Source organism: Bombus fervidus, chromosome 14, assembly GCF_041682495.2.
Source record: "Bombus fervidus isolate BK054 chromosome 14, iyBomFerv1, whole genome shotgun sequence".
NCBI classification, from domain to species: domain Eukaryota; kingdom Metazoa; phylum Arthropoda; class Insecta; order Hymenoptera; family Apidae; genus Bombus; species Bombus fervidus.
Window position 1 is genome coordinate 3,300,294 of NC_091530.1, and position 14,527 is coordinate 3,314,820.

The 14,527-nt window shown below is 36.8% G+C and overlaps 1 protein-coding gene across 11 annotated transcripts in view; it reads left to right on the forward strand.

The window, feature by feature from the left end:
* The first annotated feature begins 3,598 nt into the window (after positions 1 to 3,598).
* Positions 3,599 to 14,527, forward strand: part of Nrm (neuromusculin) — a 427,671-nt gene continuing 416,742 nt past the window's right edge. For 3 of the 11 annotated variants that reach the window (XM_072016777.1, XM_072016781.1, XM_072016782.1), the window contains exon 1: positions 3,604 to 4,705. In XM_072016777.1, coding sequence (XP_071872878.1) covers positions 4,600 to 4,705 — 106 coding nt within the window. In that variant the 5' untranslated portion in view covers positions 3,604 to 4,599. Of the gene's footprint in view, positions 4,706 to 14,527 lie in introns of all 11 variants that reach the window. The other 8 variants (XM_072016776.1, XM_072016775.1, XM_072016778.1 and 5 more) reach the window with 6 other exon arrangements.

Here is a 14,527-nt window from a genome sequence, read left to right on the forward strand (position 1 = left end):
TTCTGTAAGTGTTCAAATACTTCCGTGACCCAGTTTATTTTCAAAAAATAGTGTAAAGAGGCATCTAACTTTTAAACGACGCACCTAGCGTTTCAACGAATTAACAGCTTAACAGTAGAAACCACAAGATTATGGGACGTTACAAGACATTACGGTACAAAGTACTCGGTATTCCATTTTCTTCCAGAAGGCAACTAGAATCCAAGAAACCGAAAGAACCGCCGTAACGCGAAGTTACGAACATCCCGATCCGGTGGAAAACCGTAACCACGCGGCGAAAGCGTGTTCGTTCTTTTTCTTATTTTTCGTCAGGCGAGAGCGTGCGGGGTTGGGTCAACGATTTTCTGACGTTTACAATGAAAGAAAAATACACGTTGCGCTGTACATTTAGTTTCATAAAACAGACCGACTCCGGAGCTCCGGAATACCTCTTTCGCCCCCGAGCTTTGCACGCTTTTTCTACCGTTTCTTCTGTCTTCTCCTCCATACCGCACCGCAGAGAAAACGAGATTATTTTTCGTAGCGTTTTCCGACGCAAGATTGCGGTTTAGTCATTATTATTATTCATCGTTCATTGAAACAATGGTTCGTAAACTGTTGTTTCCTATCTTTTGTTAGGCTACGGTTATAATGAATTCGTGTTTTGACAAACTGTTTCGAGGAATAGTTCGCTACAGCAGTCAAATATTCTTACGTACACGATTACACCGCCGGCCATGAATATTTAGATACTTAGCGATGTCGACCTAAATTGCACGATTTGCACTGCTCTTATTTTTTAACTATTCTATTATAAATCCGTTAATTGTTCGTATCATATGTGACTTATAATTTAAAATACTAAATAACGTACAGTTTGTTAGTTTTCGTAATAATTGTAACGGTTACTTATGGTCGACAGTGTACATGTCGTACAAATGATTTTTTTATCTTGATTGAATTTTTATCACAACTCTAGTTTTTGCTAAATTTCTTAATATCCTTACGCAAGTACTCGATTACCGTTCGATTGTCAAGAAACAAGTTACTTACTTTCATAAGTATATATATGTATGTATTACATCGCAAACAAAGAACGTTCTATATCTAAGCTTACCCCTTTAAATTGTTTAAATTATACAAAATACGATACACTTACGTTTCAAAGAAAATTCCACTCTAAGAAATGTTCGTATTTAAGTTAAAAGGTATCCTTGAGTCGCATTAAAGTTTTGCAAACTGACGATAGGTACATATTTCTGTCAATTGAGATAAAATAGTAATTTTTTACCTACATATATTTACGTATTAAAACCAAACAAAAAAAAAAAAAAAAAAAAAAGGAGGAAAACAAACCAAAAATTGGAAAGGTCAATAACGTAACAATTATCGTCTGAATATTTACAATAAATACCAGGAATTTATGTCGTTCATGGTTTTCAGAATAGCGACAGGAAGCTGGGCTAATCACAGTTGCCTGGTATTTTCTTTCCATTTCCCAGAATTTACATTTCATCACGTTGATAACTTCATCTCCTGTTGAATAGATCCGAGCAAAAGAATCGTCGGTTCGTGGAATTCTGATAAAATCACCGGTCGAAGATCAGCGTTCGTGACCAGGTAAAAAAGAAAAAAGAAAGGAACAATAGAAAAAGAGAAAAAGAGCGAAATATTTGTAAAACCACGCAACGTGGCACGTGAGGAACGAAAGGGCGAGGCATTTTCGTGCGTCGAGGCTTATTTGTGAAAAACCAGAAGCGTCGTTGCTCTATCACGTACTGGGCTCGTGGAAATTTTTAATTTCACGTTACATGCATTATCCCTTTTGTCTGGCCCAATTAGGTGTTTTTATAATAAGCAGCGGCTCGGTAATTAGCGAGGGCAAACCGGAAAATTCTGTACAGTTTGTTTGCTTGATTTGAAACGAAGGTAGTGATTAATTAGATTAACTCCGTTTAACTGATCAATCCTCGTAAACGAATAAAGCGCAGGAGTAAAGAGCAGATTTTTCTGATATCTAAAACGAAGACAGGTTCGTTTGTATATTAACAGATTATTAACATATGCCGTTATTGGCGTATATGGCGCGTCATTCAATTACTATCTTACGATTATATTCTAAATAATACTATTATACTAAAGCGATTACTATGTCGTTGAGTTTGTCATTCCGACAGAAATCAATAAAACTATCATTAGTGGGTAAACACAATCGTCTGAAATAAAGATACAGATTTATAATGAAAGAAAAATACAACGAGAGAAAAAAAGAATATCCGATAGATGCATTAATCTCAAGAGTACGATATTATCGTTGTTAAGAATCGATAGTGTTGCATCGTTGTTTTTGATTGCTTGTTATTATTTAAAAAATTGCTAAGAATTAATCCGTACAGCGAATGAACTCTGATTGAAAATATGCATATTTCTGTTCGATATAATTCGAAATATATTTTTGACAGACACAATAATTATTTTCAACATAGTTCTATCCAATTTCTAATTGTCAGTTGAGAATTTTAGAACAAATCGATTTATATTTTTCTATAACTAATTCGGTGCGAATAAAAAAGTTTTGTAAATTATTTTTCGTTCTCTGAATCTAGGTAATTTAAGGTGTTACGAAGAAGTGGTGTCTCCCAGGCGTTCCCATAAGATGCCAAGTCACATAGCGTGACGCCAAAGGAAACATATGTTCAGCTACAATAGGGTAACAACACTAATAATACCTAGCTCCCCCAAATCTCTGACAAACAGGTTGCGAAATATAATGGGGCGTTACGGTTGGTCAAGGCCATCTGACAATGAGAATTAATAGGTTATTGGTTCATTGCTAGATTATATGGTTCAGTTGAGTATTACGTGTTGTGAATTTTCGATAGAGGTATAATCCAAATATTCTATTATCTTTAATCCGTACGATGCGATACAATTTTCGAAAATATTCCGATTATCAAAGAATATTTTAAAAATCATTGAAAATAATTTCCAATATTTATAAGTTTATTTATCGCGAGGAGGAAAATTTTCTCTAGACCAAAAGTATCTTTGTTTTAATAATATTTCAATATGTATACGATAATATCCTATACACCATATAATCGACGAAAACAATCGAATATCGTTAAATCTCGTCAAACACACGATATACATACAGCGTAATAAAAGAAATCTTTTATCTGTTTCTCATAGAAAGTTCTTTCCCTCCTCTTAGAAATCCATACTCTTCCTATCGAACAATGTCAGATTGCAAGTCGATACGTGCAATGAGAAATACATTTAACGTCCAACTAAAAACAGCATTTCTCGAGCAGTGTTTCCAAACGTACGCAATAAATCATCACACATACGATATACATAGTACGACGAAAGAAATGAAATAATCGAAAGTATTCGAAATTATCCAAAGGAATAACGTTCGATAAATCGTTCTGCGAGATGGTTTACAATGAAAAAATCTTAATTCGAGATCGCAGGACGTTGCCACCACCTTTGGACAGTGGTGGACGATGAGTACACGGCACGCTTCTCCCACCTGCGAGTCATCCCGGACGGATATACGAGAGCAGCCGTGGCAGGCAGTCGGCTTCCTTCGTAGGGACATGCGCAGCGACCAGCGGAACGACAGGTGCGCGCCGTTCGCCACGAACCGCTTAGTTTCGGGTGAGCGTACGAATCGGTCGTATCGCATCGTGCCATCGCGTCTCCCGGCCTGTCAGTCGGTCGCGGCCTCCCTCTCTATCTCTATCAGTCGGTCGCTCATCGCGAACTTCTGTCTCGTTTAAACGACAAACGCGTAACACTCGTGGTACACGTTTGACCGCGGTACCACGCGATTTTTGACACTCGACCAGCGCTCGGTTCGACCGATCATCGTTCTCCAAAGATCGTCTTCATCCTTAACACAGATCGCGCGCGATATCCATTTCATTGAGGGATACCAAACCCTTTCCAGTAGCAGCAGCAGCTTGTCGACGCCCTGGACCCAAGTCTCTCTCCCTCTCTCTCTGCCCCCGTCTCTTCCGTCCTTTCTCTCGTTCTTTCCCATCCAGTCGCCGTGGCTGGTTGCATAGTAGCCCGCCGTTTATCGAGCGTGCACGTGCTCCGTGTCGTCTCTCCTGTCGCGCTCTGCTGACACGTTTCTAGCAACCCGACGGATCTCGTTTATACCAGAACAGAGTCTTCCTTCGGATCTGGTCCGGTCGAATATACCTATACCTTGCCATATATACGTGACTAACGATGAATTTGGTGTGATCTGACGGGCGTGCGTTGCATCTGGATCCAGGGAATCGGATGTTTCGCGAAAAAGATCGATATTCGTGGGAGTATCTCGGAGGCGACGATTGCAGGTGCTCTCGAGCTCATTTGAAACATCACGAACAGTCTACGTTACCGTAGAACTCCATTCCGGTTGAAATTTCTGGTGTGCAACTGTACGGAGCACGACCTGTTGTTTGGGAATTATTGGCCCTCCGTTGTTGGCCAGTGAGTTGTGTGTTGGCCGTGAGTGAAGGTCGGGCAAGCTAGAAGATAGATCACGGTACAGTGACCTGACGAATGTGGTGCGTGAATTATTGAGTCGCCTTTTCGTTCGCCGTGGCTTGTTGATTTCTCAGGATGGGCTGTGGACTGGATTTACTTTGCAGGATTACCGGCTGGGACATGATCGCGACAATTCTGCTGCTGCTCCTCGGCTCTGTTCAACTTCCTCAAGGCGTTAAAGGTGAGTTACCGCTGTTTTATTCTCTTCGTCGGTAGTTTTGGGTAGTCCAGCGCGAAAAGAAATCGTGAAAGGAAAGGCAAAGTAGGAAGAATTATCTCGCGCGATACGACGAGAATTCGCGATGTGCGATAGGTCGAAGGATCGTGGAAACGGTTCGTGCGTGAATTCGAAAAAAGTTACACGTTCTCGAGGAGATATTTAGAGGTTATCGGGGAAGAGAAAGAGAGACGAGAGAGAACGTTGGTACGTAGGAAAACGGGGCGAGAGAAAGGGCAGGAATGCGCGTGTGTACAAATGGGCCGCGATACGCGCAGGAATTTACGAGCGGAAAACGCGTGAAAACCGAGTGGGAAGTTTTTGAGAGTTTCCCAACCAGCACTGCGCGGACAAAAAATGTACGGCTTTGCTTTCCGTATAACGAGAACGGGTAGCGAAGTTCGTTCGTGTCACGCGTCCTACGAACGTGTTTTACGAAATTCATGGAACTCGCCCTGGTTGTAACCGAGACAGAGTCACCAAGTTACTTGGACCCGAACGATAAACAAACCCTCCCGATTGTTTGTTGCTCGAGAAACACGACGCTCTGGGAAATATTGGCTGCGACACGAAGTGTAATTTCAATTGGTGATCCGGGTTAATAGGTTGAGTAGCTTGTAACGTTGGATCGTGGAATGTTTTGCGTAATTAATGCGATACGAGGTGTATACGCATAGATACATGTAGATAACAGCGTTATGTTTTATTATAGATTGTTCAGTATTTACTGATATTCAGTATTTATTTAAATATCGTATGTCTTTTGGGTTTTATTTGTATAATCATAAATGCTACTAACGTAAATATTTTCATTGTAAATACAGAATTATAGAAATGGAAACGATACGTGATTCAATCGTTTTAGCAATGTTTATAATACAATGCCAATTCAAGCCATCGTATCGATTCAAATACTTTCGGATAACGAATACGATAGTTATAAATAGTTGAAGCAGAAATAAAGGTGACTATTAGTTATCGGAACGTGTGGAAATTTTGTCCCGTCCCGTTATATATTTAGTAGACTATTTTTTTTTTTGTCTACAACTTTTCTGACTTAAGATATTTTATGTCGAAATTGAAAGATTTCTTGATCTGGCTCTGTTATAGTAACATCGATAACGCGATATTCGTGAAAGCTACAAAACAAATTTATTACAATTTGTAGTCTTTTCTCTTTTCAAAGATTAATTAATTAATTTTACTAGTTAAAATTAGTAGAAATGTGCTCGTGTTCCTGTTGATAATATCGAAACGTTCTTGGCATCCACATGGAATTCACAGAGCATAGTATTGATGCTCCGTCTGTAAAACTTGCTTGGAAGTATCGTCTCCGTCATCGAGCAACTGAACGGAGGAAGAACTCGTCAAGCGTTATATAGAAATTATTATCATAATAAAACGTAACATTTACATTTAGCATTTGAGGACTGTATAAAAATTTTAATTCGTTGGCTATATAACACGAGACAAGTATGTGATATTCTGGCGAATTTAAGCACGGTGCATATTTATAGACGTAGAATCTTCGAGCGAGACAGAAACTCGGCTCGATCACAATTTCGAGCTCGTACAATGAGCCTCTGATGGATTGTTTCAGGTCGTTTTAGAGCAGATTTTTCCACATTTGTCATATCTATTCGTAGTTCGTCTCGAAAAAACAAACCTACAAGTTAATTTCGTACGAACCTTCTGTTTCCACCGAGTTGACACATTTGAACTCTCTCTATTTTTTGAAACACCATATTTTTCCGAAATTTTCTTCATCCATGATATTTCCACGTTGTGTAAATTAATCAACGCATCGTTTTCTTTGATATTATTTAATTTTTCCTGGTCGCAGTCCTGATTGTAACTTTAAAACTATTTTCCACGGCTATGGTTAACGACAGGGAACTGAGAGCTTTTTTTCCTTTTGTTTCTTTTTTTGATACCAATTAATAGCCCGTAGGGGTTTATTTTCAACTTGTTCAACGTTGACAGTTGTTGCTCGATTTTTCTAGTTTTCCATTGGATTGGTTACTCAGAAAAGAACCTGCTGTTTTATGCGGTGTTTTAACGTTTCCAAGTGCCGTTTCTAAGCGACGTTTTCACATTTCCATGTGCCACAAATAGAGTAATTGCAAATATCTCACAACTGCTTTTCGTAATTCCTGGATTAAAAAATATACAGTGTGATCTGTTTTTGCAACAGTAAATTGTATCAAATAGGTTCCGAATCTTCGCATTAACGTCCAACGTGTATTCATTTTTGTTCGATAAACTTTCCCCTTCACAGTTTCGCACAAAATAATAATCCATTAACGTGATATCTGATGATCTCGAGGGTCAAGAAAGTGATCCTGCTCGACCTCATCGTTGAGAGTAATGGTCATTTAACCATCGCCGGGCTACTTGACCTCGGCGAGTAAACATTGCAGTTTGTGTAAACGTATCAGATAGATATCGGTAATGTGTTCTTACGCTGTATAGACGAAACGCCAGACCGTTGTCATTTCGTACTTTCGTTATAACTTTTTAACGAAGCGTTTAAGAGCCCGCGTTTATATTATGCTGGTAAATTTTTGCGGGAAAAATCAGCGATGGCCTGCGTACAGTTCCAGCATTTGTTTTCCGTTTCGTCTCTCCAAAATTTGATTATGATATACTTTAAGGGCTTATAGTATTCACCAAGAAGAGGAAAAATGTCCAATCGGTATAGGTCCTGCAATCAATCCTTTCGACGTAAAATCGATTTTTATCATTTGCGAACAGTCGATGTCGCGAATAAGTTTCTTCGTTGAAAGTAAACAAAGAGATTGATTCAGGACTACGTTATGACTATGATAAATAGATATGAGTTTTTCATTGCGACGCAAGGGAAACATATCGAACATTTAGTATAACGCGCAAAATTTTTATTTCTTTCATGTCGCTTTACTTTGCTATCGGTAAGAATTTTGTATCGACAACCTTGAATCATTCTCTTTGCTTACGTTCAAAAAAGAAACTCATTTACGACGTAGAATGTTCGTAAATGATAAATATCGATTTTATGGAAGAACTGATTTTCTTGATAAAGAACTTGATAAATGGGTACGAAAGGTCCTTAAACCCTTGGACCCTTTTTTTTAACACCATGTATAGTACAAGCAATTAGTTTAATTAAAAAGATATATAGCGGATATACAGTGTAATCATTGACGAAAGTATTCAAATCCTTTTACGGATACGTGTATTATGTGTATTATACCAAATTTTTTGAAATTTCGTTAACACCATAAGAAAATCCATTTATCATGATTGTATAGATAAAGTTTGAAATAAATCTGAAAATGTGTAGTCATATTTTATCCTTGCAAATGAATGTACACCGTAGCTAATGCAATTTAAAAATGTTTTGTGTATACATGTAATATACATCTAAAAGTTTCGTATGTCGAGTATTTCATGAGTGTTTCACGGGTCACAGTATGCGTGAGAAATATTTAAATTTATATTTGATAATTCTGTGACAAACCTCTCCTTCAAATTGAATAATATCATATGTTAAATCAAAGTAATATTTTTGAAAATATCCTTGTTACAAAAACTAAAATTTACGCGAAAGTTGCACAGTGTTGTTGTATCACTGCGCTATATTTTTATGTTTTATATTAATCATATTAATTTTGTAAACAAAAAAGAAAAGATATAGAATATTCGAAAAAGTTTGAAACGAAAAATTCGTGGAAAATATTAACTAAAAATTATCCGAATAAACAAGTAAGGGAAGCGTAGTTTTCGAGGATTTGGCAGCGCTGGCGTGTTTAAAAAAAAGAAAGCTCTTTACGTATTTACGCTCCGATGTAAATAATGTTCGGGTCAGAGCAACGATAAGTATGGTAATTTAATAAATTCATATCGTATTCATATAGGTAACAGCAAGAGAATACAAGGATTTATTTTCGTCGAAACATTCCCTTGCATGAATTATCGTTGCAGAAATTTTTCATGGATATTTCAATAATTTTTGCGAATAATTCACTGCCACGTCGTTCGAACACATGAACAATAATTTATTACCCATAATATTAGATACGTTCTCTCTGCTATGAGGAGCAATGTTTTCATTGACTTGACAGTGAGTATTCTTCGACTTGATATTCAGATAAAATATGTGACGCAGGATATGAAACCAGCACGAAGTTAATATACTTCGCAATTTTTTGATATTAAATTCCTTTAGTTTTAAGACCTTACTCACATCGACATTGAAAAAATCGCATATTTATGAGAATTACACATACATATGTCAAGCTCATGAATATTTAATTATTCAATTATTTCTTTTTTTTTTTTTTTTGCATACATATTCTTAAATTATTATTGGAAACTGTAACGATGAAAGAGAGGAAAAAAAAAGATGGTTTATAAGATAGGAAGGAGAAAGAAAGGTTGCGTTTCATCCTGGACATACTACTAGACAGAAGTACAGCAAGCGAAAGCTTCCTAGCATGCCCGTGTCTTATAATCTGGAAGTCAGTTCAAAGAGCGTATTTGCATCGACTTGTATTTTAAGCGAGGACTTTCAGGAATTTTATATTGCTGTAAATGTTCGTGATAGAAACGCCTCCTGTTGAATTTTTCAATCTCTTAGATAATAATGCGTTATAGCAATCAATCGAGTCGATGTTATAGAACATGATCCATGTATAGGTCGATATATCTTCGAACGAAAATGAACTGTTCGATAAAAGGTTTTACTATGAAATTCACGATCCCAATCCCATGATTTAATTAGATATAATTATTTTATCATGTAATCACGGATACACTCGGAGGAATTATGTAACGTGATAAATATTTTGCTTGAAGCATTGAAACCTTTAGAGAAGAAATTAAAGTAGATAGAGTGTATTTTTGCTTTTCTGGAAAAAGACAAGCATGGTCAAGGGTTACTTTGGTTATCATCCTTTCGATGGCGCTAATTAATTCCAACGAAATATCTCACACAGCATAGTTCTCTACTGTAAAGATAATTCGAACACGTTGGCGTGAACAAATCTGATGATTTCTGCGTAACCAGAGGCAAAGGCTCGCGCTAGAAGAGCGAAATTCTTCAAAGTTCATTAACTTCTTAGCAGTCGCTATAGAGGATATCCCGGAATTTCTCACGCGGTCGCGAACTCGATAATAAACGCGGCGAGTATTCACGGTGGCGTTGCCTATCTTCGCAACGGCAACGTGCACCCCATAAATTTCTCGCAATGCCCTCGCGGGATACACAAACACAGAAACTTTATTCTTTCCTCGTTTCGATTTCGCGCTCGTTTTCTTATATCCGGCGACTGTATGCAAATATTGTTCCGCTGTGCCGGGCTGGTCGAATTCTTACCGCAATTTCAACTCCATTCTCGATGCCAACTAACTTCATGTCCGAGGAAATGTTTTTATTTTCAAGCTGAAAGCTTGCCACGCGCCTTTATGCGTTGAAATGACAAATGTTCCGAGAGAATTGATGACTGTATCGCTTTATGCAATGTTTCTTGCGTTTATGGGAAATAGGTTGAAAGTAATAAAATTGCGGCTTTTTATGTTTTCCTCGGAAATCGAAAGAATGCACGTGCTATTGAAAAATATATAAATAAAATATTAAAAGTATATTTTTAGTTATGTTTATAGAAACGTGAAGTTGAACATCCGCAATTCGGTAATTATTCGCTCGAAATTCATCAGGCTGAATGTGTTAAAAACGACTCTATCGTTTCTTACGAACTAACAATGCGATCTTTTAGGACGATTACCAATGTGAAATTCATGATTCGGATTATTTTGGGTATTATAGCGTATTGTATTTTCGTATAAGGGGATTCACTTGGCAATACAGCTACGTAAAATTCTACGGTAGAATTCAGGGCGTACAGCTTCTCTCGAACAGTTAGCATCCATTGCTGCATGATTTGGAGCAGAAGTATGCAGCTTCTTCTTTAGTTTTTGAACAATGGTTCGGCTGATTCAGCTGCTTCAGCCTGATTGTGTGGGTGCTGCTTTTTCCGAAGTACTTTCGATTTTTGATTTTCCTTCGTAATATGACGAATAGTGATCCGAAAAATCTGATCTTCTTGCTGTAGAATTTCTATTTAAATGTCATTAGTATCGGTTTTTTGCTCTCGCATTTATTTTACACTACATTTAGCAATGCTCCGTGGTAAAAAGTATCGAGACGGTTAAATAAAATTTGATTCGGTGAAGGTTGATGGAAGGAATCATTTATTTATATATTTTTGTAGTTACATTAACACTTTATCGATGTAGCACTTTTCGTTGAATACAAAATGATTCGTAAACTGCAAATATTAAGTAGAACGCCAAATATTTTTTAAAATGTTACATTCGTGTACTTTTTGCAAAAGTTAAAGTACTTTTAATATTTATATAAGTATTAAAACATTATTGTTTCACGTAGGATATCAACTGGCATTTATCTACAGATAACGTATATAAAAGTTTGGCTATTGATCAATATTCTCTATTATTAATTAAAGTGCTAATTACTAGGAAAGTTTTATAGTAGGTGCAGATAATTGCAGTTTCATAATGTTACGACTTGAAAGTCAAACATCATGAAAATTTTGCGAAAGATTTCATCTTAGAGACCATCGATGAAACTACTAAAGCGTAATATTCAGAAAAGTAGTAACAAATTATCAAAAATTTTAATATTGGAATCAGAAGATAGGAAAAAATTCCAACAGTCAAAGGTAGCGCTTTAGTTATCGACTTTTAGCTCAGAGATATCACAGCATTTAACGCTTTGACTTTTAATATAATTCTATACCTTAAAAACGGGCTAATAGTTCATTTTAAACAAAAAGTTGTAGATTCACGATTCTCATCGGGCACCGTGAAATAATTCCATTTGCCTTTCCTCAAAAGAATCGCTCGTTCAAAGGGTTAATCACCCTAATTGCGAGAGCGTTCGAACACTTTTACGAGCCAAGATACGTTTCATCGAGCGTAGTCGATAAATTTTTGTAACAATGTCGAGCTTAAACTCGACGAATGGAAACAGAGGCAGTAGAAAGGAAGAGAGAAAAATGAAACTTGTGAAACAAAATGAAGGAAATGATGTGAAATTCAAAGGTGACAGTTGTGCCAGGAAAATTCGAGCAAATTCGTGCATAAACTTTTGGTGAATTAAGAGGTCGAGGAATTTTAATCCCGTAATGGTGCAGCTCTCGTCGTTCGCAGGACAGAAACTTGTAGGAAAACGTTTACTCGTAGCCCGTTGTTTGTTTTTGCGACGTGAAAGACAACTATTTTAAAGTTAAGCTCGTTTTGATATGAATGAGAATATCGCGGCAGTTAAGCGGATCAACCTTTTTCTTATCTTTATACACATTCATTAATTCGCATTCACGTATCCCCTTCTTATGCATGAAACTTGAAAAAATAAACATCGACCACGAGTAAATGGATTGCTCGTTTCTCTATCGCGACTTAGTTCCTTGTTTCTTCGGCGTGACAAATGATGTATCATCTTTTCCCACTTTTTTTTTTTTTTTTTTTTTTCTTTACGAATGATTTTATAAGACAAGACTAATACGTTGTATCGTTCAATGCCAATAAATCAGTGATTTATTCACGCATCGACGATGAGCATTTTTTTTTCGAAATGAAATATGATACAGTGCGCGTGATATTAGGGGCAGTTTATATGATATGATAAAACAAGTGCTGGAAAATATCGTTTGATTTAACATTGTTAGATTTCGTCTTAAATTGTAAATTATGCTTCCGTCTGGCTTGAAGCAGTTAAGAAATAACGAAAGTAACAAAGACGGTGAATTGAAAAAGTTTGCAACTCAGCTACGTTTATTACAAGAGAAAAGAAATCAAATGAATATTCTTCTCTCAAAGCAATAAATACTTTCTACCTACGTTTCTACTTTTTACCTGCCTTCCACGCAAAAGTTCGTAGGGCGGAAAGAATTACTTTTGCAAAGTGAAAATTGTACAACTACTTACTTCTTCAAAAAACCAGAAAATTTCATTCATTGGAATTTCATAGTATACTCTTTTAAACTTTTCCATAGTCCGCGCTTTTATTTCGTTTCCATTTTCCAGCAACTATAAGATGCACGAAAAATTCAAGTATCTTTAACCAATTAACATTAACTGATAAATCACGTGTAAATCATCTTGTACGATACAGGATGTTTCAAAAATTAGTCTCTCTCGTTTTTAAATAACCTATGAGAAAAATAAAAAATCGCCCATTTTTTTATCCCTATCTTATTCATTAAAGATTGGAAATTAAACGCGCAGAATGATATTCGTCAATTAGCCGTCTCTGCTCGCGGAACTAATTCGAAGTCCTTCGAGCGCATTTTGCATGGCGATTCTGAAGATCTTCAGGGACTGCCAAATTGTCGATTATTGTGATGTTGAAATCCCGCGTACAACACAGGTGTGATTATCGCATTCTCGTAAAATGACAGTTTGACGGTATCTTCGAAGAAATTAACATTCCTCTGGAAATCTTCAAAACCATCGCGCAAAATCCACTTAGCCTTCGATAGACAATATGCGTACGAAAATCAAGGATTTCTCGTTTCTCTTACAGATTATAGAAAAAATAAAGACAACAGCTACGTTTTTGGGACAAAATTCCATTAGTTTTCCTACGCTCATAAAATAAAAATACTTTCTTTCGAAGCATCGTCCTTAACGACGAGAATTGCTTCGCGGGTAGATAATTTGCAGCGATCAACGACGAAAAAGCGCGTCTCGAAAATTCTCGCGCCTTAACGAGCCGATGGCATGGCGAATGTATTTTTCGTTGCAGTTGGCAAACTTTTAAATATTGGAAAAGCAACTCTGCGACGGTTGGCCAGTCGACCGGTGTACAGGAGTTTTTCAGTTCTTGACAGTTTTACGATTAACGACTTGACTCGAATCGACGCGCGTAACCGCTGCACGAAATCGAGTTTCAAGCGGTCCGCTAGTCGCTAGTCGCGCCTTTAAAAAAAGCTCTAAGTTCCACGCACAAATTTTCTGTTTCGTCTTTGACCCAAATAAACTGTCGTTGCTGTTCCCAACTTTTCGATATCTTTAGAAATTTCGTAGGAGACTGGCCGAAACTCTTAATTACTGGACGAGATAAACGTCGAATGCGTCTGATTATTCGATCTCTGTAAAATAAATATTTAGATCTATCGATGGTAAATTGTTGACTCCTTGGACATTTGCATTTATAGATAATAATTTTTGGAATTTACAACGGGAAGCTTATACAGAAAGTAAACTGTTGAATTAGAGCATTTTAAAAAATTTGTTAATTGCAAATTGGGACGTAATTTTATGCGCTATATACGATTACATCACAATTTGCATTAATTAACGACAAGTCCTAAAAAACGATTACGGGACAATGTTATTCTGTATATCATAATTACAAAATTAGTGCTTTTAATTGCAACGTAAAATCAATTCGCATTACGAAGCTCAATGTTTTAACGTAAATAGAATTTGAATAACCCATCGCTTTACTGCTCTCGATTTGTAGATTCTGCTTTCTAAAACAAACAATCCCAATATAACGATTATTTAACATAATTAATTACACCGTGTTCCATTTTCTGATAGCCAATTCCACGCTATGTTTCTCGACAATTCTAACGAAAATCATGGACGGGTGGACGAGTGGGTTTCTAAAAGTAAGATTAATGTATCCGACCGTTACGCATGGCTTTGTTGAAACAACGAAAAAAAAGCTGTTCCAAAAATTTCAAAAATCATCGGAAGCGGATCGGCGAAAAAGTC